Raw genomic sequence first — 25,210 nt, 5'->3', positions numbered from 1 at the left:
CCCACTATTTGTTTTAAAACCGAAATAAAGTTTGCTCAAAGTGTTAAAAAGGGCTGAATTGAAGAATCTCATTGAATTAGGCCGTGGGGAGTGTCTGGTGTCAAGAATGAGTGATCACACAGTGAATAATGCCAATATCCTTATTCTAAACTGTTTAAAACATCACACAGGTTTAATTTATTTCCAATTCCTCACTTGGAAAGTCAAGATAGTTCACTGAAAAAAAAAGAGCAAAACTGAAGGGAAGGAGATGGAGCAACAATTAAATAAAACTCAGAGGATAATGAGAACTAGAGAGAACTCCAGAGATAGCTAGAGGACTAAAAGCAAAAGTGTCCAAAACGACTCGGTAAATACTGCTAACATTAAGGATGGCGTTTAAAAAAACACATATTCAACAACAGATGTTAAAAATGTGAAGTGAAATGTTGGGTGAAGATTCCACTCCCGCCCTTGCGAGAATCATGATCCGATTTAGATGATGTGTTTGGGCTCAGTGCTGGCATGCCAGCTCGGGGGGAGGTGGGGGGGGACGGGGACGGCCCTGGAAGGGGGAGGAGGGTTGGTTAGGAGGGGGTACGCTGATCAGGAGGAGGGGGGCGGTCAGGAGGGGGGGCTGGCCGCTCTCTGATTGGACCCAAATAGCGTCCTACAGAGTTGGGAAGCAGCTAGAAAAGCCCTGTGCAGTTGGCAGCCGGACTCCTGCTCAGACCATTATCATTAAAGGGGCCGAGAGACAGAGAGAGAGTCAGGAAATCTCAGCGAGATGTCCGGGAGGGAGGGCAGCTGCGAGGCTGAGTGCAAACCGCTTTTGGGGGATTTCCTCTCTGCAGCCAAGGAGTTGGAGAAGAGCAGCCGCTCCAGAGGCTTCGCCATCACTGACCTGCTGGGACTGGACAGCGGCGCCGAGCCACCTCCCCCAGCCCCCAGGGAAGGGCTGCCCCTCCTCACCGCCGGACTGGGGCTGCTCTGCAGCCGCTCGCTCAGCGCCTTCCAGCCGCCCGGACCCGCTTTCCTGGATGTGCTGTCCGAGCTACATGGCCGACCGGCCGCCCTGCACATGCCGCTACTCCGGAGAGTTACCCTGCTCGACAACTACCAGGCACTGCACAACTCCGGTAAAGTTTAACACTTATTTATTGGTGTCACAAGTAGGCTTACATTAATACTACAGTGAAGTTACTGTGAAAATCCCCTGATCGCCACATTCCGGCGCCTGTTCGGGTACACTGAGGGGGAATTTAGCATGACCAATGCACCTAAGCAGCAGGTCTTTCGGACTGTGGGAGGAAACCCACGCAGACACGGGGAGAACGTGCATACGCAGCGCAGACAGTGCTCCAAGTCTGGAATCAAACCCGAGTCCCTGGCGTTGTGAGGCAGCAGTGTTAACCATTGGGCCACCGTGAATAGCACTCTGTGTGCAGCCCAATTTAGCCCTCCCTCCCACTCTCTAACCCCTTTTACCTCCATCACACACTCACTAACCCTCACTCTCTATTCTCCTTTATCCCCTTATATCGGTCTGTGTGTGGATGCAAGTCTCTTGACCCTCCCTCACAATCACTCTCTATCCTCCTTTATCTCCCTCCTACTCACTCACTATCCTCCCAGACCCGATGCCCCTCTGCCCTCCTCACACGTGTGTGAATGCAAGTCCCTTGACCCTCCCGCAATTTCTTTATTAAAAAAAATGTAACTCAGAGAGGGGGCTAAGTGGCTGGCCCCCTCAGCTCCGGAGGTTGTAGATTCGGGTCTTACTGCAGGACTGAGGGGGTGCTGCACCGTCCCAGGCGAGGGTGTGCCCTATTTTCAGCTGAAACGTTAACCTGGGACCTCACCCGCACTCTGGGCAGAATGTACAAGATGCCACGCGAATTCTCCCGCTCCTGAGTCAATATTTACCCATCATCCAGCATCTCTACTGTTTGGCCTTTCTATCGCATTGCTGGAATCTTGCTGTGCCCGTTTCCCTACATTATGAGAACGGTATTTCTAAAACACTGCATTGGCTGTGTAAAGCGCTTCGGGAATGCCTTGATGCGGTGAAAGGCAAGTTTTGGTTCTCAATGGACTCACCGGGCTAAATAAAGGCAAAGTAAATTCACAAATAAACATGAGAATTTCTGGGTCCCATTCCTGCATTCATCCCCACCTCCAACGCTTTCTAATTTCCCAGTTTCTGTATCCTTCCCAGACAGACCTGTCCTGACACATCTGGAGCCAAATTCTCTCTAGAAATCAAATACATATTTGCAGTTTTTGTAAAATATGGGAAACATTTGAAACAAAGGCGGGAAGTTGAGAAGAGTTTGGACAGAGAGCATGAGGTTTTTTTTCTCAGCAACTTGTTTACGAGACCATTTGGAAGGCAGAGCCAGGTACAGAGATTAGGTAGATATACAACTAGCCAATATCTACCCCGAAACAAATTACATTAGTGATCGTTACAGTAGCATATTTTATGAATCAGATATTTGTAAATTGGAAATCTGAAAGAAATATAGTATTTAATTACACAATCTGTGTGCAATGCATAATCCCCCACAAAGGACTATGGTTGATGGCCGACTGCTTTTGAAGGTTCAGGAATGGTTAGTTGGAATTGGCTTTTGGAACCATTCTATTAGTTGTGGGGATTCTTCAGTGAAAATGAAAACCTGATGTGGAAGCGCGCACACACACATACATGCACACAAACCCTAGTAGGCACAGAGTTGGATGTATAAGGGAGGTCAACTCCACGTTCCCGGGATGCTTCCTGACAAAGTTCTTCACCTGAACTCTCTGGTTAATTGTCCCTCGTGCACCTTTACCGCCAACTCCACTGGCTTCTGTTCATTTATCCAACCTTGCTGGGGAAAAACACCTGCCTATTGCAGAAGGTTGTTACATTGTACTGTCTCATCTTGTGACCTGTCATCAAATGACGCGATCAAATCGATCACTCCAAGAGTGAGCACAGTCTTTGATCGTAATTAATTTCAGTTTGCAGCTGCCAGTGTCTAGAACGAGGTACAACTAAAGCTGAAGTTATCTAATTTTACTGAGGATCCTTTCCCCAAAGGGTTAGGGCTCTGTTGGCTAATACTCGGATTTGCTGAACTGTTAATTCTCTTTCACTGCTAATTTGTATTGGATAGTTCGTAGTATTTAAATGTTGTATAATTTCTGTTGCGGCGGCATAAACCTCTCGGTCAGGTTGTTGTTGTAAATGAAAATTGGTTCTCAATGGACTCACCGGGGCTAAATAAAGGCTAAGTAAATTCACAAATAAACATGAGAATTTCTGGGTCCCATTCCTGGACTCATCCCCATCTCCAACGTTTTCTAATGTGTGTTTTCTGCGGTTGTCTAAATATCCTTTCATTCTGTGCGTTTGGAGTTGTTCTGCTCCCTCTTCCCACACTCTCCTTCATTCCCTCCACTTCGGAGGAACTCTGGAGGCCTGTGTAATTGGGAGTAATCTTCAGATTGGGGCATTGAGAGTTTTTGCCGTTAAATGAATTATTGTTGGATTTTATTCTATAATTAAAAACAAGCCGTAACGGAGCAGGCAGTTCTGGTAACAAACTGACTTTGAATGGAAGGGGAAACGAGGCGGGAGGTGGTGACGGTTCATGTGGATTAAGGCCGGTTTAGAAGCATATATATTTGTCGTTTCTAGTTACTGCAAAGCGATAAATATCCCACTGGTTATTTTTAATGATTTTTTTTCTATGAAAATTTTTGTGCTGAAGTGGAGATTTGCAATCTGCTGCTAGGTTTTATAATAAGAAGTTGGCAAACTAGATTCATGTTCAGACAGTGAAATCTTGAATGAGAAGTTGAAGGCAAGTCGTGATTTTAAAATGTTGAAGGCATACATAAGACAGAGTGTGTGTGTGTGTGGGAGCGGCGGCGGGGGCGGAGGGGTGGGGGGAGATGGGGTTGATATTGGTATCTGTGAAGGGAAATGTTTCAGTTGCGAGTGGCCCCGCTGTTTATTTGAGTGGAGGGTTTTGGATCAGTTAACCTAAATATTATCCCGGCTTGTATACCACCCGTACCTGAGCTGGAACGCTGCAAAGGGATCTGTTGTACCTTCTCTGGGAGAGAGTTTGACTTGCTGTTTAAACAGTGCAGCACCTAACAAATCTGGTCCCAGCAGCTTGTTCCTGGTGGTGAAAACAGCAGCTGCAGACAGGTTAATTAAATAGTTCATCTGATCGAATGAAGTGTGAGTACAAAACTTCCGATAGAAAAAAGTATTCACATTTGACATCTTTTATTTTTTTAAATCAATTTTAGGGGTCATTTAGTGCCCATTCCTAGTTGGCGTGAGCGGCTTGTTCGACCACTTTCAGAGTGCTGTTAAAAAAACTGGGGTCCCATACAGGGCCAGAATTGGTAAAACATCAGGCGCTCCCCTCTCATTAATCACCCAGTTGGGGCTTTTGTAACAAGTGGACAGTTTCGTGGTCACTTTTACCGAGAACAATTTTTCCTTTTTGAACACAATTCAAATTCTCAAAGTGCCTGGGCGGGAGTTGAATGGATGATTTTTGAATTGACAAGGAGGTCTTATGGGGCAGTGGGTCCCTATCTCTCAGCCAGAAGCTCCAGCTTCCAGTCCCACTGGACAGATGTGGTCAAATGACCAGCTTGCAACATGCCAATGACCTTTGACCAGCTGGTGGCGTGGTGACCGGTTCCAGGCAAAATCAAATTGGCTGTGGCGCCTCTAGACGTGGGAAGCTTTCCATGTCTAACATAACCCCCATATCCCTGTCCATGCTAACTCAACTCTGCTGACTACCAACTCCAATATTTGGGGATTTTGTTTTTGCTGGCTGCTTTGGTAACGGTGATCTAATCCCTTCAATCAGATGATGAGAACACGTCATGTGACCGCAGCGACCTGAAGAATTCAGCAGCCTCACAGGTGAAGAGGAAGAAAAGGCGACACAGGTAGGTGTCTCTTAGCTCCCACCTAGCACTGACCTTTTACCCCGCTCTAGCTGCTCCACCCACTCTAACACACATCTCTCTCTCCCTCTTTAACTCTGCAGGAAGTCATGTTGGACTTGTTAACTCTGTTTCTCTTTTCACAGCTGCTGTCAGACCAACAGAGTTTTTCCAGCGCTTTCTGTTTTTATTGTTAAGTAGCGTGGTCTCTGCTGAAAATATTGAGTAAACTGGAGATGGCGCTGAAGTGCAATGGAGACGGCTGTTGGAGTTGGCGTCTTCTCTTTTTTGAGATTATATTTTGCCTGGAATTGGGGTCAAAGTGCCGGCACAGGCATGTTGGGCCAAATGGCCTCCTATAATTTTATCAAGGAAGTTCCCTGATTCAGGGTTAATGGTGAAATCGGAATGTCACACAGACTGAAGAGGTGCCGGGTTAGATTCCCTGGTTTCTGATAATGGCTGGGACTGGTATTCGATTCACTTCCCACTTTCTGTCCAATGAACAGAACCATGGAATGTGATCTCAAACAGTTTAAAAATCCTATAATCTTATATAGGGTAATTTAAAAACAGTTAGGCTCACTCTGTCATGGTATTTAATTAAATCTATTCCTGGGCACACTGTGTTTGGCCAATGATTCAGTTCTATATATACCAGGTTGACTGATATAACCTGTTACTATAATGGCCATGGACAGTGCCACCGTGACTGGTTAAAACTGAGTACCAGGCACCGACCCGCCCCCATCTCCAGAAGGTGCCAAAGATATCGGGTGGCCTAAGGAGGGAGTCTGACCCCTGATAGAGGGAAATGCTTGGCAAAAGGCAGATGAGCTGATTCTTAAAGTAAAAAAACAAAAAATCTGGAAAAACTTAGCACCTGTGGAGAGAGAAACAGAGTTAATGTTTCCAGTTTGTATGCCTCCTGTTCAGAGACCATTCTTGGATTGGCCATATCTGGCAACCAATGCATCAGAATATGTCAGTAAAACAGTGAGCATGGAAAGTCCAAAACCAACTCCAGGGTTCAAGTGGGAAAGCAGAAAGCTGCGGATGCTGAAAGTCTGAAAGAAAAACCATTAATTATTTTCTTCTCTACAAATGCTGCCCGAGCTGCAGAGTATTTCCAGCTCTTTTGTTTTTATTACAGGGTTCAGGTGTGGAGTTATGGAATCTCCATAACTGTACTGACAATAACCGTTCACATCCATGTTATTGGTGTCAGGGCTGTGCAATGGTTGCAGTCATATGCAGGGGCATCATTCAGAGTCAGTGTTAACTGGAGAGGGAACTTATATGAGAGCAGGGAGAGACAAGAAAGAGTGGTGTGAAAGGGAAGATAATTGAAGAAATATCCCCTCATTACAGAGCTTTGAATTGTTTTAATAGGTTGGTAGTTTATAGTTAACTGGTTGCTGCTGGTTGTGTCTTTTAGGTTTAGACTGCCAGCAAGAGTTAAAATTAAAACACTGCTGACTTCTCTTACCAGGTATCAAGCGTTAAAAAGTTCAGAAGTCTTCCAATGTTGAGATATTATATGTTTACATTTATAATAAAGCAAGTTGAAATGGCCAATAATTAAAGGTAATTGTTACCTTGGAGAATGCTGCCATTTTGATTACCTATATATAGCAATGTGAAACAAAAAGGCCATGGCAAAGCAGTTTAATGTGACTGACTTTTACATTGGTCATCGTTAGAGTTGAGGGCTAACATGGTGTTGCTAGGCGAAGAGGGCAACATGCCCAGCTCAGTAGCATATAAAAGCAATGCCACTCTGCTGCTGTGACATATGGTACATTGCATTGTCTGGTACTTGGACTGTATTCAGTTTCTTATAAGAACATAAGAACATAAGAAATAGGAGCAGGAGTAGGCCATCTAGCCCTTCGAGCCTGCCCCGCCATTCAATAAGATCATGGCTGATCTGTCGTGGCTCAGTTCCACTTTCCCGCCCTCTCCCCATAACTCTTAATCCCCTCTCTTATCAAGAACCCATCAACCCGCTTCTTAAAAATATTTAGCGAGGCAGCCTCCACCACTTCAACGGGCAGAGAATTCCAGAGATTCACCACCCTTTGAGTGAAGAAGTTCCTCCTCAACTCCGTTCTAAACCGCCCCCCCTTTATCTTGAGGCTGTGCCCCCTAGTCCTACTGTCTTTTTTGAGCGGGAAGAGTCTCTCCACCTCTATCCTATCCATCCCATTCATCATCTTATACGTCTCAATGAGATCTCCCCTCATTCTTCTAAACTCTAACGAGTACAAGCCCAGTTTATTCAGCCTCTCCTCATAGCTCAATCCCCTCAACTCTGGTATCAGCCTAGTAAACCTCCTCTGCACTCCCTCCAGGGCTAAAATATCCTTGCGCAGGTGCGGCGCCCAAAACTGCACACAGTACTCCAGCTGCGGCTGGAGTAAACTGACTTTTGATAGGGATTTGAAAGGGAGGTGGAATCATACTTAAAGGACAGTACAAAATGGGCAGTGGTGAGTTGGTAGCATGTTTCAAGCAGCACTCCATATTCTTTTTCACTGCTGATTTCAGTGGGGCGGATTCACTGTGGCTGTTTGATACTTTTGCCCAAGGCCAGTTTTATCCCTTACACCAATGTACTTTGAATGAGTTGTGATGTAGAATATGTGTATGGGTACTCTTATTAGATAAGGATATCGAGGGATGTGGAAATGATGTTGAAACACATAGCTATCATGATCTAGATAAATGGTGGAGCAGACTCTAGGGGCTGAATGGCTAACACCTGATCCTTAAGTGGTAAAGTCTCCATAGTCCCAGATGACCATAGGCTGCTCTCCCCTCTGAGGGGATGGCAGCCTATGGAGCATATGCTAGCTCCCCTGACTGGTGGTAAATTAATCTGAGGATCACCACACTTCAGGCGATGGACAACATAAGAACATAAGAAATAGGAGCAGGAGTAGGCCATCTAGTCCTTCGAGCCTGCCCCGCCATTCAGTAAGATCATGGCTGATCTGTCGTGGCTCAGTTCCACATTCCCGCCCTCTCCCCATAACCCTTAATCCCCTCTCTTATCAAAAACAAAGAAGAACAAAGAACAAAGAACAACCCAGCACGGGAAACAGGCCCTTCGGCCCAACGAGCCCGCGCCGCCGCATCACCCTACACCTATTCTACCCTGCATGTCTACGAATGGAACCCTACTCAGTCAGATTCAGGGAAGAAATAGTGTCAATTTGGTAAAAACCGATTAGCCTACCACCAGTCAGGGGAGCTAGCATATGCTCCATAGGCTGCCATCCCCTCAGAGGGGAGAGCAGCCTATGGTCATCTGGGACTATGGAGACTTTACCACTTAAGGATCAGGTGTTAGCCATTCAGCCCCTAGAGTCTGCTCCACCATTTATCTAGATCATGATAGCTATGTGTTTCAACATCATTTCCACATCCCTCGATATCCTTATCTAATAAGAGTACCCATACACATATTCTACATCACAACTCATTCAAAGTACATTGGTGTAAGGGATAAAACTGGCCTTGGGCAAAAGTATCAAACAGCCACAGTGAATCCGCTCCACTGAAATCAGCAGTGAAAAAGAATAGTGGTCACTGTTCGCCACATGTTCGCCTACCTCTACCTCACCCACCTGCCCCGGCTCGTTTCCCAACACTAAATCCAGTATAGCCCCTCCCCTAGTCGGGCTAGTTACATACTGTTCTAGCGACCCTTCCATAACACATTTCACAAACTCCTCTCCCTCCGTACCCCCAGCTCTAGGCCCCCTCCAATTCACTCCGGGAAAATTAAAATCACCCACTACAACCACTCTATTCTTCCTGCACCTGTCCAAAATGCCCCTGCAAATTCCTTCCTCCACTGACTTTGGGCTGTTGGGTGGCCTATAGTACACCCCTAGCAATGTGATCTCTCCCTTTTTATTCCTCAACTCCACCCACAGTGACTCAATCCCTATCTCTTCCATATCGTCCTCCCTCTGCACTACTGTGATGTTTTCCTTGACTAACAGTGCCACCCCTCCACCTCTCTTCAACCCTCCTCTGTCACACCTAAAACACTTGTACCCAGGAACATTCAGCTGCCAGTCCTGCCCTTCCCGTAACCACGTCTCCGTTACAGCCACCACATCTAACTGCCTCACAAACATCAAGGCCCTAAGCTCATCCGTTTTCCCTGCCACACTCCTAGCATTGAAACAGACACAGTTCAACCCACAAGTGTCCCTTGGAACCACCTTCTCCCTTATAATTTTCCTTTCACCCGACTCTCTCCCAGCCACCTCCCCACCCCCCCTCCCTATTAGTTTAAATCATTCCTGAACACCCCAGCTAACCTCCCCGCTAAGACACTAGTCCCCCTCCCGTGCAAATCCTCCCCACCCCTCCTGTACAATTGCCTTTCTCTCCTAAACACCTCCCAGTGATCCACAAAAGTAAACCCCTCTACCCTACACCAGTCCCTCAACCATGCATTCAACTGCATGATCTCGTCATTCTTAGCCCTGCTCGTACTGGGCAGCAACCCAGACAGTGCCACCCTGGAGGTCCTGCTCTTTAGTTTGGCCCCCAACTCCCTAAATTGCCTACGGACCTCTCCCCTACTCCTCCTTCCTATGTCCCCCTCCCCTACGTGTACTATGACCTCTGCCTGGGTCCCCTCCCCTTTCAAAATTCCCTCTACCCTTTCCATTATATCCTTTACCCCTGCTCCAGGGAGGCAGACCACCATCCCATCAACCCGCGTCTTAAAAATATTTAGCGAGGCAGCCTCCACCACTTCAACGGGCAGAGAATTCCAGAGATTCACCACCCTTTGAGTGAAGAAGTTCTTCCTCAACTCCGTTCTAAACCACCCCCCCTTTATCTTGAGGCTGTGCCCCCTAGTCCTACTGTCCTTTCTGAGCGGGAAGAGTCTCTCCACCTCTATCCTATCCATCCCATTCATCATCTTATACGTCTCAATGAGATCTCCCCTCATTCTTCTAAACTCTAACGAGTACAAGCCTAGTTTATTCAGCCTCTCCTCATAGCTCAACCCCCTCAACTCCGGTATCAGCCTAGTAAACCTCCTCTGCACTCCCTCCAAGGCCAAAATATCCTTGCGTAAGTACGGTGCCCAAAACTGCACACAGTACTCCAGCTGCGGCCTCACCAATGCCCTATACAGCCGGAGATTGAGAAAGTTCCTGAATAGCCGGTATGAGAATTGAACCCATGTTGTTGGAATCTCCTTACATTACTAACTAGACATCCAGCTAACTGAATTTATCTGATCCCCACGGTGACACTTCAAAAGTATTTAGTCAGCTGTAAAGTGCTTTGGAAAATCCAGAGGTTTGGAAAGGTGCTGTCTAAAGGCAAAATTTCATCCTTTCTGTTTTTCTTTCCTTGTTGTGTGTGACCAATATGTCTGATCGCCACAGGACAGTGTTCACAGCTCACCAGCTGGAGGAATTGGAGAAATCGTTTAACGAGGCTCATTACCCAGATGTCTATGCCAGAGAAATGTTGGCGATGAAGACAGAGCTCGCTGAGGATCGAATACAGGTAAACTCACTGGCAGGCCATTACCAACCATTTAGAAATGGGATGACTGGAACTTCCCAGATACATTTCAAGTATGACCCAGTTGGATGTGTCTGCTTGAAGCTAATCACTTGAGGTCCAAAATGGAAATTGGAATGATAACAAAATTCTCGTCCTCACTAATGAGCCTGTTAGCTGTGTTTGGGTGTCTCCTTTGGTTGCTCTCTCGCTTCTGAGTCTGAATGTTGTGGGTTGAAGACCTACTCCGTGGACGTGAGCATGAAAACTAAGTTTTCACCCTGGAGCTTGACCAAGTGCCACACTGATGGTGGTATCATTTCTTAGATGAGATTTTAAATTGAGGCTCCATCTATCCCTTTAGGATAGATGTAAAAGATCCCACAGCATTATTTTAAAAGAGCAGGGAGTCCTGAGCCAAATTTATCCATCAACAAGCATGTGGAACAGATTATCTGATTATTATCACATTGCTGTTTGTGGAATCTTGTCACAGAATTATCTAATCTCTGCAGTACAGAAGAAGGCTATTCAGCCCATCAAGTCTACACCAACTCTCTGAAAGAGCATCCCAGCCAGGCCCTATCCCTTGCTGTGAATCTTGATGGGCACAAACCTGCTGGTCAAGCTCACCACCACCTCGGGGCACTCAGTGGTGGGCAACAAATGCAGGCCTCAACAGAGGCACCCACATTCCATGAGAGAATTAAAATAAAACCCTTTGCAACATTACAACTAGAATTACACTTCAGTGGCACTTTTGGATATCATGGGTCATCATCACTAAGCTACAGCTGATTGCTTTGCTGTGTCCAATGGAGTCAGCTACTTAACATTACACAGAGTGAACCAGAAAAGCTTGACACTGGTATCTGTAATGGTGGGGAGACTTCAGAGGAGGCCAAATAGGATTATCTACTTGGCATAGTTGACTGAAGGTCCTTGCTCCATGGAGAGCTGCTTACAACATGCAGTCGTATGTTGGATACTACTATATCCACTCACAATACTGGATGTTTAAAGTTTGTAGATAATTGTCCATTCCATGTCCCTTTAGGTCTGGTTTCAGAACCGAAGAGCAAAATGGAGGAAGCGGGAGAAATGCTGGGGCAGGAGCAGCGTGATGGCAGAATATGGACTGTATGGTGCCATGGTCAGGCACTCCATCCCACTGCCTGAATCCATACTCAACTCTGGCAAAAATGGTTTGGTAGAATCTTGTGCCCCCTGGTTGCTTGGTAAGCAGTGGAAGATTATTGGTGGGACGGGGAGATAGGAGGGACAGACACTCAAAATCAGGCAATATCACCAACTAGGGAAAGCAAATCATCAGCCTGTTTCACATCCTAGAAAAGAAAATGGAGTGTGGTGTAAAAAGGGATTGCCAATTTGCTAATGTCTGCTTGGTGCTACATGCCAAGACTCATTCGTCCCCATTTTTATTCAGTTACTTTTTTAAATGGCAGCAACTAACACAATTTGCTGGACTTTGTACAAGCTCTTTCCAACTGCTAAATAAATAGTCCTTGTTGAAGGTTATTGTTGAGTGCACAAATGGTGATAATAAATTGTTTCAGCCATCCTTTACCCTCCCCCACCCCAGGTGAGCTGCAAATTCTGGTTTTATTTAAAAAATGGATTGCAATGTACATGTTTAAGGTGTTGCAATCCAAATTCTTTGTCCAGCACACTAAATGAGGAAGTTCCTGAACCATGTCAATCAGTGAAGTGATGAAACAACATTATTACACAGCCCTTCCGACAGTGTGTTCATTTTAAAAAGTTTCTCAAATCCTAAAAGGAGAATTTAGCTTTCAGCTGTGAATTTGCTCTGTGTGGTTTTCAGGTTTTATTTGGATCTTCACTTTTTGCAGAGTTGTGTGGAATAAAGAGGGAGCATAGGAAATAGGATCAGGGATAGCTCATTCTCCAGCTGGCTCCAAATTTTAATTAGAGCATGGCTGATCTTCTATTTCAACACCATTTTCCTGCAATATTCCCATCTCCTCAATGTCTTTAATATCTAGAAATCTATCGACTCTGTTTGGAATAAACTCAATGATTGAGCACCTTGGGATAGAGAATTCCAAAGATTCACCACACAGTGGAGAAATTGTTCCTCAGCTTAGTCCTAAATATTTGGAGATTGTGTCCTGTGCTTCTAGACCACTCCCCAAGGGAAACATCCTTCTTGCATCTGCCCTGTATGAATTATGAATGCCTCAACGAGATCATCTCTCATCCTTCTAAACTCAATGCTAGAGAATACAGGGCCAGTCTCCTCAGTCCATCCTCGTAAGACAATCTTACCATCCCAGGATTCAGTCTGGTGAACCTTTATTGCATTCCCTTTATGGCAAGCATATCCTTTCTTAGGTAAAGAGACCAAAACTGTATGCAATACTCCAGGTGCCGTCTTACCAAGGTTCCATATATATGCAGCAAGACATCTTTATTCAAATCCTCTTTTATAAAGGCCAATGTATCCTTTACCTTCCTAATTGCTTGCTGTATCTGCATGTTAGCTTTCAGTGACTCATTAACAAGGACATCTAGATCTCTTTGGACATCAGCACCTCCCAGTCTTTCATTATTTAAAACATACTGGGTATTTTTCCTACCAAATGGATAACTTCACATTTTTCCATATTATATTCCATCTATCCTGCACTTGCCCACTCACTTAGTCTGTCTAAATTCCCTTGAAGCCTCCTTGCATCCTCCTCACAACTTACATTCTCATCAAGTTTTGTGTTACCAGCAAACTTGGAAATATTATGTTTCATCCCTAATCCAAATCATTGAAATAGTTTGCGAATAGCTCGAATCCTAGCACTGATTCTTGTAGTACCCCACTAATCATAGCCTGCCAATTTGAGAATGACCAATTTATTCTTACTCTGTTTTCTGTCCATTAACCAATTTTCAATTCATACCAGCATATTATCCCCAATACTGTGCACTGTAACTTTAGTTACTAATCTCTTGTGTGGAAGCATATTGAAAAGTGAGATTGGGACTAATTGGATAATTCTTTAAATGATAGCTCTTCAAAGGCCAAAAAAACCTCATTCTGGACAGTAGGATTCTATAATTGTACAATTGTATAATTGCCATTTAGTAAGAGGTCTACTGTGTGAATTGTTATAATATCTACCAGTAAAAAGGAATGCAGGGAAAGAAAGAAATTGATTGAAATAGAGAGATTGAGGGAGTTGATCATCACTAACTATCCTCTAATTAAAACCTAGGAATGCATAAGAAATCTGTTGATCCAACACCGAAAACTAAAAGTGAAGCTACTACAGGAGAAGAATATGTGGACAGCATCGTTGAGCCATCGCAGACTGAGGATGGCACAGACCGGGTGCCCATAACCACCACAGCTGAAGAAGACAATATGGCCTTGGACCTCTCCAGCACAGAAAAACCCTTGAGCAAGGACAACGGTTCAAAGCAATGCATTTCAAGGCGGTCCAATGTGGAAATCAGACAGAGAGGACTGAAGAAAAATTAAAATAGTCACAATGCTACTGTCTGAATAGAAGATGCCCAGGGTTGGGGAATAGTCTCCCCACTGAGGAACTGCATTCTTCTCATTTTAAATCAGGCTCCTTACAGTGGTGAAAATACATGGTTGGTCAGAGTTAAATAGAAGACCAACTAATTTACTTCTGCCATTGAGCTGCTACTGGTTTATTGGTCATTAAATCAATGACCTACAAATAGTGTTGTAGTTTACTCTTAATAAATAATGTGATGTAAAGGAGGGCATTCCAATGGAAATGTGTGCAGGATTGAAAATATCACGACTAAACGATATATCATCTCTCTGCACCTTCTCTCCCTGTGAATGGAGAGGGATGATCCCAGTCCAAATAAAAATATTCTGCTAGCAAGGTGAAAAACACGAATGTGAACAGTAGCTGACAAGTACAGTAACACAAATGAAAGATGGTGTGCATTGAAAAGAGTAATGGGGAGGCAGCCCATTTAGGGCACTCGTTAGTGCTTGAATGGATTGCCTATTGCAGTGATAGGCAGTCCCCTATGTTATAAGATCCCAGTCTCTGATGGATGGGTGGAATAAGGGAGTAAAAATAAATGCAAGTCACTTCCCGAGAAAGACAGCATCACTTCAGATTTCTTTTGGGTATCTTCCTTGTTGTTAGCTGAAATATTGAAATGGCAGAGGCCTGAAAGAATGTTGTCTTTTTGCCCTTCTTATTGTAGAATAGCTGGTTGAGAGAAAGAATGGGAGAAAGAGAAGAACAGTCACAAAAAATGAGGCATTGGAAAGAAATAACTTCCTTTAAGTACGTTGCATCGAGGATAAAATGTTGAATGAATTTGCAACTCAATGTAGCCTGCACAGACAACAGCACACAAACTGGAAAGCATTACCGAGGGTGTACCAAATATGAGAATCATGTTTCTCAGAGAAAACAATAGTCCAGTATGTATTATACTGAGGGCAATGCAGAGGCTGGGTATATTTAGCAGAGGGTTACACAGTATAACATAGAGTTGGGAATTATATACAGAAGATGGCATGCAGGCTCGGGTGTGTTATACAGAAATTAATGCACAGGTTGTAATCTGTCCTGCAGAGAGAATTGCATGGGCTGGGGTTTATTTGAAATTGTAATGCATGGGTGCTGGGTGTTGTGCAGTGGCAAATGCATTGGTGCTGAAGTATGTCCCATCATGGGTAATGCATTTAAAATGTTTAAGATTCTCAGAGGATTTGAAAGGTCAGATGGAAAGAAGATGGAGCTCCTCTTGAGCTCAGAACAAACATAACCTTAAAATAACCATAACCTGGGCCATTCAATTACAATGTCAGAAAGCACTTTATGGGAATCTGGAACTCTCTCCCTCAAAAAGCTTCTGAAACTAGGTCAGTTTGAACATCAAAACTGAGATCTCTTTGTTGAGCAGAGATATTGGAGAGTTATGGAAAAAAGATGCAAAGATGGATTATAAGATACAGATTGGCCACGCTTTAGTTGATTGGTGGATCAGGTTTGAGAGGCTGAAAGGAACAGTTGTAGGCCAATGTAATTTGTGGATTTTCAATGTGTTATGAGCTGGATAAGGCACAGGTGATATGCAACTGGTAAATGTACGGCTGTGTTATGTTATGCATTGGCTAATACAAGGGACCCCCGTGTCCTGCAGTGGATAATGCATGTGCTGGGGTGTGGCACAATTTCTGAGTTTTGATGTTTTACAAACTGCAAATCAATTTGAAACTGGGATTGTTTTACAGCCTTGTAGCATACTTCCAGCCAGGTAACACCTTTACATATACCAAAACAAGACACAGACCACTTCAATTATACGGTGTACACAAGGTTCCAAAACAATACAGTTCCTGATCTAATCCTAAAATCTTAATCAGTTATTCCTGTTTCAAAGCTGTAAACCCAGTTCACAAACCAACCTAAGAACAGACAGCACAAATATTAGGAGTTGGACATTACACATTGCTGATGTCTTTTTAAATATATTTGTTAATATTTTTTACAATTATAAATATTTTTAACCTCAGTTATGAACTGAATACTTGTGTGATGCTAAAGACTTGATAAATTCCATTTACTTTAAAAGTTTTACTACCTCACGTTTTGTTTTGACAAAAAAGAATATTTGCATAGTGTCTGTTGTTCTAGATAAGTGTTCCTGCTAAACATTTGTTGAAGCTGGAATTCTAACCCTTCGGGGTATTTTCAAGAGATGGAGAGATGAATGGATAATAGTTCGGAGTGAGACCTCCCTCACTTGGTCAGCTTCTGATTTTCCAAATATGGCAGTATATTTTTTAAAATTCATTCTCTGGATGTGAACATCATCAACAAGGCTGGCATTTATTATCCATCACTACTTGTCCTCTAGAAGATGGTGATGTGTCTCCTTGAAGTGCTGCAGTCCATGTGGGGAAGGAACTCCCACAGTGCTGACGGCAGGGAGTTCAAGGAATGGCAATATATATCCAAGTCCCGATATTGTGTGACTTGGGAGAGGAGGTTAGAGGCACTGACTGTTAGGTGGCTCAAGCTCAAGCATTGCTGAAGAAGCTTGGTGAGTTGCTGCAATGGATCCTGGCCAGGCCAAGGGGGGGTGGAGAGGTGGTAAATACCGTTATTGGGGTAGTTCCATTTTAAAAGATCCAGTGCACTTACCAATGGACAGTGGCAACTAGTGGTCCTTTGGGCAGATTAAAGTTTTTTAAAAAGTTTAAAGTTTATTAATGTCACAAGTAAGTTTACATTAACACTGCAATGAAGTTACTGTGAAAATCCCCTAGCTGCCACACTCCGGCGCCTGTTCGGGTACGCTGAGGGACAATTTAGCATGGCCAATGCACCTAGCCAGCACATTTTTGGACTGTGGGAGGAAACTGGAGCAAACTCACGCAGACACACAGAACTTACAAACGCCACACAAACAATGACCCAAGCCGGGTGTGAGACATGAGTGCTAACCACTGTGCCATTGATGAAGCATACGCTGTAACCAAGACAGTTTGTCACTGTGGCAACGAGCAATTGATCTTACAATTAGACCATTGCAAGTCTTATAATTTTAGGTGAGACGGGTAGGTAACCCTTCATGATTATACTGGAGTTACCAGGAATTGAAGATTAATCTCCCGGCTACGGTTGCACCCAGGAGAAACATCATCACGACATCTTTTTATTGTATATTTTGTTTTGAACAGTTTGCTTCAGTTATAAAACTATTGCATATGGGAGGTCAGAGGCTAGGAATTCTGCAGTGGGAAATACATTTTGACTCTCCAAAGTCTATACATCCTCTACAAGACACAAGTCAGAAGTGTGGAGGAATACTTCATCTCCCTGGATGAGTGCAGTTCTACCGACCCCCAAGAAGCTCAACACTATCCAGGACAAAGCAGCCTACTTCATTGGCACCCCGTGCACCAGCTTAAACATCCATTCCTTCCACCACCAATGCAGAGTGGCAGCAGTGTGTGTCATCTACAAGATGTACTGTAGCAATTAATCATGTCTTCTTTGATAACAACTTGCAACCCTGTGACTGCTACCACCTGGAAAGATAAGGACAGCAGATACCTGGGAACATCAGTACCTGCAAGTTCTACTTCAAGGAACACATCATCCTCCCTTGTAACTATTTTATTGTTCCTTTGTTGTTGCTAGGCCAAAATCCTGGAACTCTCTCTCTAACAGCACTGTGGATGTACCTACACCACACAGACTGCAGCTGTTTAAGAAGATGGCTGACCATTGCCTTCCCAAGGGCATTTAGAGCTGGAGAATCCCATGCCATAAACAAATAAAGGAAAAAAAATTGTTTGACAATCAAGAATCATTCAAGTAAGTAGTGGATGTTGTTCTCTTTCCATTGGCATGGGGAGGTGGACTGAGGATGGATGTGTCAAGTGAGCAATGGTAGGGATAAGGTGGCAGTGTGGTAGGATGTGGGGTGGTGTGGCACAGTGATTAGCACTGCTGCCTCACAGTGCCAGGGACCTGGGTTCAATTCCTGGTTTGGGTCACTGTCTGTTTAGAGTTTGCGTGGGTTTCCTCCCACAGTCTGAAAGAAGTGCTGGTTAGGTATATTGACTCGAACAGGCGCTAGAATGTGGCAACGAGGGGAATTTCAACAGTAATTTCACTGCAGTTGTAAGCCTTACTTGTGACTAATAAATAACAAATAAAATCTTTAAAACTTTTTAAACTCATACAACAAAACCTCTGGGAATACATGCAAGTCCAGTTGGTAGTAAGCTGGTGACTAATTTACAGGAGGAATTCTTGCTTCCTAATGACTGAAGAGGTGATCGATGTTGCTTTATGTCAGGCTGACATCCCATTACATGGGCATTTGGGGGACCATGCTGGCTGAAGCTAACAAGTGAACAGACAGCCATGGTTGTTGGCATGAAAACCAGTATGACAAATCAAAAAATCTATCCAATAGAAATACTGGGGGACTGGTATTCAACTGCAGCAAATCTATTGTTTTCCTACAGGGTCTATAGGAAAGAATGTGATAGTGGGCCTAATTAGGTAGCTCGAAAATCTCTTGTGTGTTCTAAGATTCTATATCCACATTTGGTTGATCAAGCATATACCTAAAAGAAATTGTTTGGGGTTGAGGGTATTCTAGTCAGAATGTACTGGTGAGAGCAGGTATAACTACAGCACATATCCTTCAAGGCAAGCTGAGAGTCGTTGGTTGTAATTAATTGTATACAATACTGCCCAATATAAAACTTTTGATTTGAGCATCAAAAACCTTGGATTGGCTTGGATTAGCATCTGACTATGTCCTGAGTTGTAATACATCAGCAGCTTATGGACAGTTGAAAACTAGAGTTTCCTTTCTAGGTGTAGTTTTGTACAGTTATGCCGAATTGTCCATTGGCCAGAATACAGCCTGCATTATATCTAAACAAAATGTTTAATAAGCCATAATGACTTCTTTAAAATATGTATGACTGTTGAAATGAGTGGTTTCAGGATGGATAGTCATAAGAATAGAAAGTATAAATTATTATATAGCAAACACAAAAGTCTTGTTTTAGACCCGTAATCTTAGTCCTGTCATGTTTATCAGAAGCACTTTTGCTACATAAAACTTTATGTAATCTATTTTCCATTGATAATTATTCAAATGTTTTAGGTGATGTGTGATGCCAAATAAACTTTCAATTGTGTTAACATGCTTTGCTTTTTTGTTGTATCTTTGCATTTTTAACTTAGTAACTGTGGCTGTGAGTTATACTCACTAATGGCAGAAAGCCATTGATTGTAATTACGGAGATATCAACACAATGTAGAATGCAAAAAATGAAACAAAATTAGCACCGTACAGCAAAGGAGGCCATTCAGCCAATCACATTTGTGACTAAGCATCTGATTGGAGTGATAACTTTATAAATGAGAAATAAGAATCTGTAAGTGCAGCTATTACCCTTGAGGAATAGGAATAAGAATCTCTGCAATAATAAGTCAGAGGAAACAAGTACACAGGTTTGGCGGCAGTAATAATGCAATAGAAACAGCAACTCACCAAGTAGCACCTTCCAAATCCATGACCTCTATCGCCTAGAAGGACAAAGTATTCTGATCCCAGTTGATGTTATAACTCAACAGAAAGATCCCAGAATGGAAAACTGGCTCTGAAGACCATAACCTTTACTTTTTTTAAAGGGAACAGTCACAGGACTGCTAATTAGTTTTAACAACAAGAAAAAAAATTTATTAATATGAAAAGTTTAATTATGATACAACACTCTTTTACTCCCCATTAGCTTCACAAATGCATACAGTTGCCAAAGAAAACACCACACTCTGAAACCATGGATTTCTCTCACAATCTTCCCAGATGATTGTCTCATGAGTGTTTCCAAACTCCACTCCCAAAAAAACAAACTTTAAAGTCTTCTTTCAAACAGTGCTTTCCACCAGCTACTTGCATTTAAAAATCTATTCCAGATTTTCCAACAATCCTTTTAAACAAAGGTTCCACTCCACTTTTGGCAAGGAATCTCATAGAATCACAGAAACCCTACAGTGCAGAAAGAGGCCATTTGACCCATTGAGTCTGCACCAACCACAATCCCACCTATTCCCTACCCCCATATCCCTACATATTTACCCATTAATCCCTCTAACCTACACATCTCAGAACACTAAGGAGCAATTTTAGCATGGCCAATCAACCTAACCTGCACATCTTTGGACTGTGGGAGGAAACCAGAGTACCTGGAGGAAACCCATGCAGACACGAGGAGAATATACGAACTCCACACAGACAGTGACCCAAGCCGGGAATTGAACCCAGGTCCTTGGAGCTGTGAAGCAGCAGTGCTACCATGCTGCCCTAACCTAGCACTGGGTCTTCCACTTCTCCTTTCTGGTTTCCTTCGTCTTAAATGCTTTTACACTAACTCAGGTACTCAGTCCCCAGCAGAATATTATTGCTTTAAACACTGGCAATAAGGATACAAAACTTCTGATATGTGGCTTTGTCTGCAGCCAACCTCACTAGCTCTTCTCTTCCCAGAAGCAATAAATCATAGAATCCCCACAGTGCAGAAGGAGGCCATTTGACCCATTGTTTCTGCACTGACCACAATCCCACCCAGACTTTATCTCCTTAACCCCTCCTATTTACCCTGTTAAACATGGCCATGGTGTACATATTTAGCATCACCAATCACCTAACTCGCACATTTTTGTGGGAAGAAATTGGAACACCTGGAGGAAATCAATGCAGACACGGAGAGAATGTGCAAACTCCACAAAGACAGTGACCTGAGGACAGAATTGAACCCGGGTCCCTGGCGCTGTGAGGCAGCAATACTAATCACTGTACACCGTGACGCCCAGGTCTGACTCTGACTTCCATAAGCAGCATCCTGCTCCAAATGTCAGTTCCTCTTTGTTCCTTTAACTTTAGACTTTTAGAAATTTCTCTTAATTTCTCTAGTTTACTTATATAGCTCTTCTTTAAGTTTCCTGCACTTTTAATCTTAAATATTACTCCATGGTAAGGCTTTTCTTCTACAAAAACTGAGAGAGATAATCCCTCTCTAGCCTACTAAAACCAACTGGCAGTGCTCTAGCCCACCAAAACCAACTACCAATAAATGCAGCTAAATCTACATTCCTACACTAAAGGTGCTCTGGTTTCTAAGCAAAGTCTTTATATTTCTCCCAGTTTGTTTATTTTTCATCCCATAACCCTCTCTAAGTGCAGTTGAGTTCAAACCTAACCTCCAGATGCAAACCCCATTGTCTAATATGAATCTAACTAAAGGTTTACTCTTTCTTACACAGAAACATAAAATTAAACCCACTAAAATCTATACCTATTTCTAATATTTAACAATACAAATATAGCTCATCTAAAACTACCTCTGCTTTCCTAACAGCAGATGCATGGGAGTACCACCACATGCAAGTTTCCCTCTAGGTCTCATATCATCCTGACTTGGAACAGTTATTGGTGTTTTTTCACTATAATTGGGTCAAAATCTGGGAACTCCCCTCCTGACAGCCCTCTGAGTGTTCCTACAACATGGAATGCAGCAGTTCAAGAAGGCAGTTCCCCACCATCTTCTCAAGGGCAAGTAGGGATGGGTAATAAATGCTAGACTAGTCAGCTATGCCCATATCCCTGAACATATAGAAAATAAATATGAATCTGTGACTGTTTAAAACTGAATTCAGCTGTACTTTTTAGAAATAGGGATAAGGAGCTTGGACTGCAGTATTACCTGTATAACAATAGATGTATGAATACCCCATTGCTTCAATAATGTGATGGAATGAGGAATATGAATCACTGACTGTGGTATTAGCCCGATAGAAACACAAGAGTCTCTGACTGCAATAATGATCCTTTCGAAAAAGTATTTGATTGCAGCAATAACCCGACTGAAACAGGGATGAGAACATATGGCTGAAGTAATTACATTACAAAACATGGAGAACAATTTATCACTGCAATAGTAACCTCCATATTTTAAATCACTTAAAATGTTTAAAAAAACAATGTATTTTGGAATTATTTTGAATACTATTTTGTTTTGTAGATTAATGAATATAAAGAAATGACCATAAACGTGTTTTTAAATGATATACATGGAACAACAAGGATCGATTGTGGAAATAATAAAAATATTGCTTTAAATTATTTGTTATTTGAACATGCTGAACCTAAGTAGCACACCAGAGGGTGCTAAATTCCATACGCATGAAAAGCCTCAGTCATGCTGCATTAAACCATCCCGAGCTGCCGGACGCAAGAAACTTTAGTCAGTGTTTGAAAAGCACAGATGTGCACAAGCTCTCAATCCCAAATCCTCCTCTCTCAGTTCATGTGGAGTCTCCAAGCCAGGAGCCATGTGGCTGACGAGTTTTAAAACAAATTCTTTATAAACTGACTGAGCAGTATCCCGCTACAACACAGAAAAATATATTTTTTTAAGTGGAATGCCACCAGTGGAAAGTTATCCCATTTCTGTTTTTTGCTGTGCTGAATTTCTGTGACTACACAGGAAAATATTTACTCCTTGGCTTATAGACGGATCCATACAATCTTAAAATAAAAAGTAGGAAAATACTGGGAATACTCAATAGTGCGGGCAGCATCCGTGCTGAGAGAAACAAGTTAACTTATCAGATCCATGACTGATTGAGCTTCTGCTTTGGTTATGGCAGCTTCACAGACAAATAACATTATTCTGCCAACATTTATATAGTTAGCGGTAGCTAAACCAGGCATGAGATGATATGCTAGCCCTGATAATGAAAATTAGAAATGAAAATAATCTGAAGGTGAATTGGAATTTAATGTTGGCAAGTGTGAGGTGGTCCACTTTGGTAGGAAGAATGGTAGGAAGGACTATTACTTACGTGGCGAAAAACTGCAGCAGGCGACGGTGCAGAGGGACCTCGGGGTCCTTGTGCATGAGTCGCAAAAACCCAGCTTGCAGGTGCAGCAGGTGGTCAGGAAGGCGAATGGGATGCTGGCCTTCATAGCGAGGGGAATTGAATATAAAAGTAGGGAGGTCTTGCTGCAGCTGTATAGGGCATTGGTGAGGCCGCAGCTGGAGTACTGTGTGCAGTTTTGGGCGCCGCACCTGCGCAAGGATATTTTGGCCCTGGAGGGAGTGCAGAGGAGGTTTACTAGGCTGATACCGGAGTTGAGGGGATTGAGCTATGAGGAGAGGCTGAATAAACTAGGCTTGTACTCGTTAGAGTTCAGAAGAATGAGGGGAGATCTCATTGAGATGTATAAGATGATGAATGGGATGGATAGGATAGAGGTGGAGAGACTCTTCCCGCTCAAAAAAGACAGTAGGACTAGGGGGCACAGCCTCAAGATAAGGGAGAGGCGGTTTAGAATGGAGTTGAGGAGGAACTTCTTCACTCAAAGGGTGGTGAATCTCTGGAATTCTCTGCCCGTTGAGGTGGTGGAGGCTGCCTCGCTAAATATTTTTAAGAAGCGGGTTGATGGGTTCTTGATAAGAGAGGGGATTAAGGGTTATGGGGAGAGGGCGGGAAAGTGGAACTGAGCAGCGACAGATCAGCCATGATCTTATTGAATGGCGAGGCAGGCTCGAAGGGCTAGATGGCCTACTCCTGCTCCTATTTCTTATGTTCTTATGTTCTTATTTCCCTTGATGGGGTTGTCACTATTTCCTTTGACATCTTGTTCAGCTGTGGGATTGTCCTTGGGAAGAAAGACCATTGATACACTGTATCGGAAACAAATAGTCTTTGTAGTTTGTTGGATGGCTACCTTGTGTTTTGACGTTACTGGAGGGAACCACATACTCATTTCCCTCAATTCCCCCCACCAGTGTATTCCATATTTTATAGAACTTGACCATGTTGATTTTTTCTCCCTCCTTTCATAGGATGGAATCTCTACAGTGTTGAAGGAGGCCATTTTGGCCCAATGAGTCTGCACTGACTCTTTGACAGAGATTTTCCCTGCCCTATCCCTGAAACTCTGCAGATTAACCATAATTCCCCTAAGATATTTTAGGACACTAAGGGACAATTTTACCATGGCCAATCCACCTAACCTGCACATTTTTAGACTGTGGGAGGAAACCAGAACACCTAGAGGAAACCCACGCAGATACAGACACAAGGTGCAAACTCCACACAGACACCCGAAGTTGGAATTGAACCCGGGTCCCTGCGCTATGAGGCAGCAGTACTAACTACTTTGCTGAAGTGATTCCCTTTCTAAATCTTTGATCCAGGATGTGACACTGGTCTATTTTCCACACTGATTGATTCGGAATTGGGCAGCACATCTTTGGATTGCTTCAGTTATAATTATATCTCTTGCCTTATAAAGATTCCACACATGTAGGGCTGGACAAGCAAATGTTTGGTAATCTATAACTCTGATATTTTTGTTACAATACTAAGATTCCTCCTCAGAAATCCAAGAACGCAGTTGACTATGGATGTTATCTGCCTAATGTGGAACCCTTATTGAAGATTGTTTATGAGATGAACTGCATGGGTGGTACGGTTGTATATCTACCTATTGGTTAATTTGATTACAGAATTCAAAGATATCTGTTAGTGAATCCATTTTCTTGGTGATGCACATGATGTCATTTACTGTGATGCTGAATGTTATCTGCCACAAGTACTGCCATTTTTATTAGTCCTTGAGAAAGTTTGAGATGTAACAGGCAATTACAGAGGTAAAGGACCTCTGTAAAGAGTGGGGAGGGAGAGATTGTGAGTGTGGACAGTGTGAGTGATGGGCAGTATTAGTGTTGTCAATGTGAGTCTAAGTGTAGACAGTATGAACATGGACAGTATTAATGTAAACAATGTGAATATGGACAGCATCAGTGTTGACACTGTGAGTGTTGACTGCGAGCGTGGAGAGTGTTGATGTGAACAGTGTTGATGTGGACAGTGAGAGTGTGGACAGTGTGAGTGTGGACAGTATCAGTGTTGACATTGTGAATGTGGACAGTGTGAGTATGGACAGTGTGAATGTGGAAAGTATGAGTGTGGACAGTATCAGTGTGAATAGTGTGAGTATTGACAGTGTGTGGGTTGACAGTGTGAGTGTTGACAGTGTGAGTGTTGACAGTGTGAGTGTGGACAGTGAGTGTGGACCGTGTGAGTGTGAACAGTGTGAGTGCGGACAGTATCAGTGTGAATCGTGTGAG

At 43.3% G+C, this 25,210-nt stretch overlaps 1 protein-coding gene across 1 annotated transcript; it reads left to right on the top strand.

The window, feature by feature from the left end:
- Nucleotides 1–688: 688 nt before the first annotated feature.
- Nucleotides 689–19,208, top strand: LOC145350813 (visual system homeobox 1-like). The gene is made up of 5 exons (XM_080200134.1): nt 689–1,118; nt 4,869–4,950; nt 10,374–10,497; nt 11,552–11,732; nt 13,746–19,208. Exons 1-5 carry the CDS (start codon nt 767–769, stop codon nt 14,009–14,011), a joined length of 1,005 nt encoding a protein of 334 aa, XP_080056260.1. The 5' UTR covers nt 689–766; the 3' UTR covers nt 14,012–19,208.
- Nucleotides 19,209–25,210: the final 6,002 nt, after the last annotated feature.

The sequence above is a fragment of the Carcharhinus amblyrhynchos genome, chromosome 12 (assembly GCF_965287045.1).
Source record: "Carcharhinus amblyrhynchos chromosome 12, sCarAmb.v2.hapA, whole genome shotgun sequence".
Taxonomy (NCBI): domain Eukaryota; kingdom Metazoa; phylum Chordata; class Chondrichthyes; order Carcharhiniformes; family Carcharhinidae; genus Carcharhinus; species Carcharhinus amblyrhynchos.
This window is presented reverse-complemented; position numbering and strand designations above follow the sequence as displayed.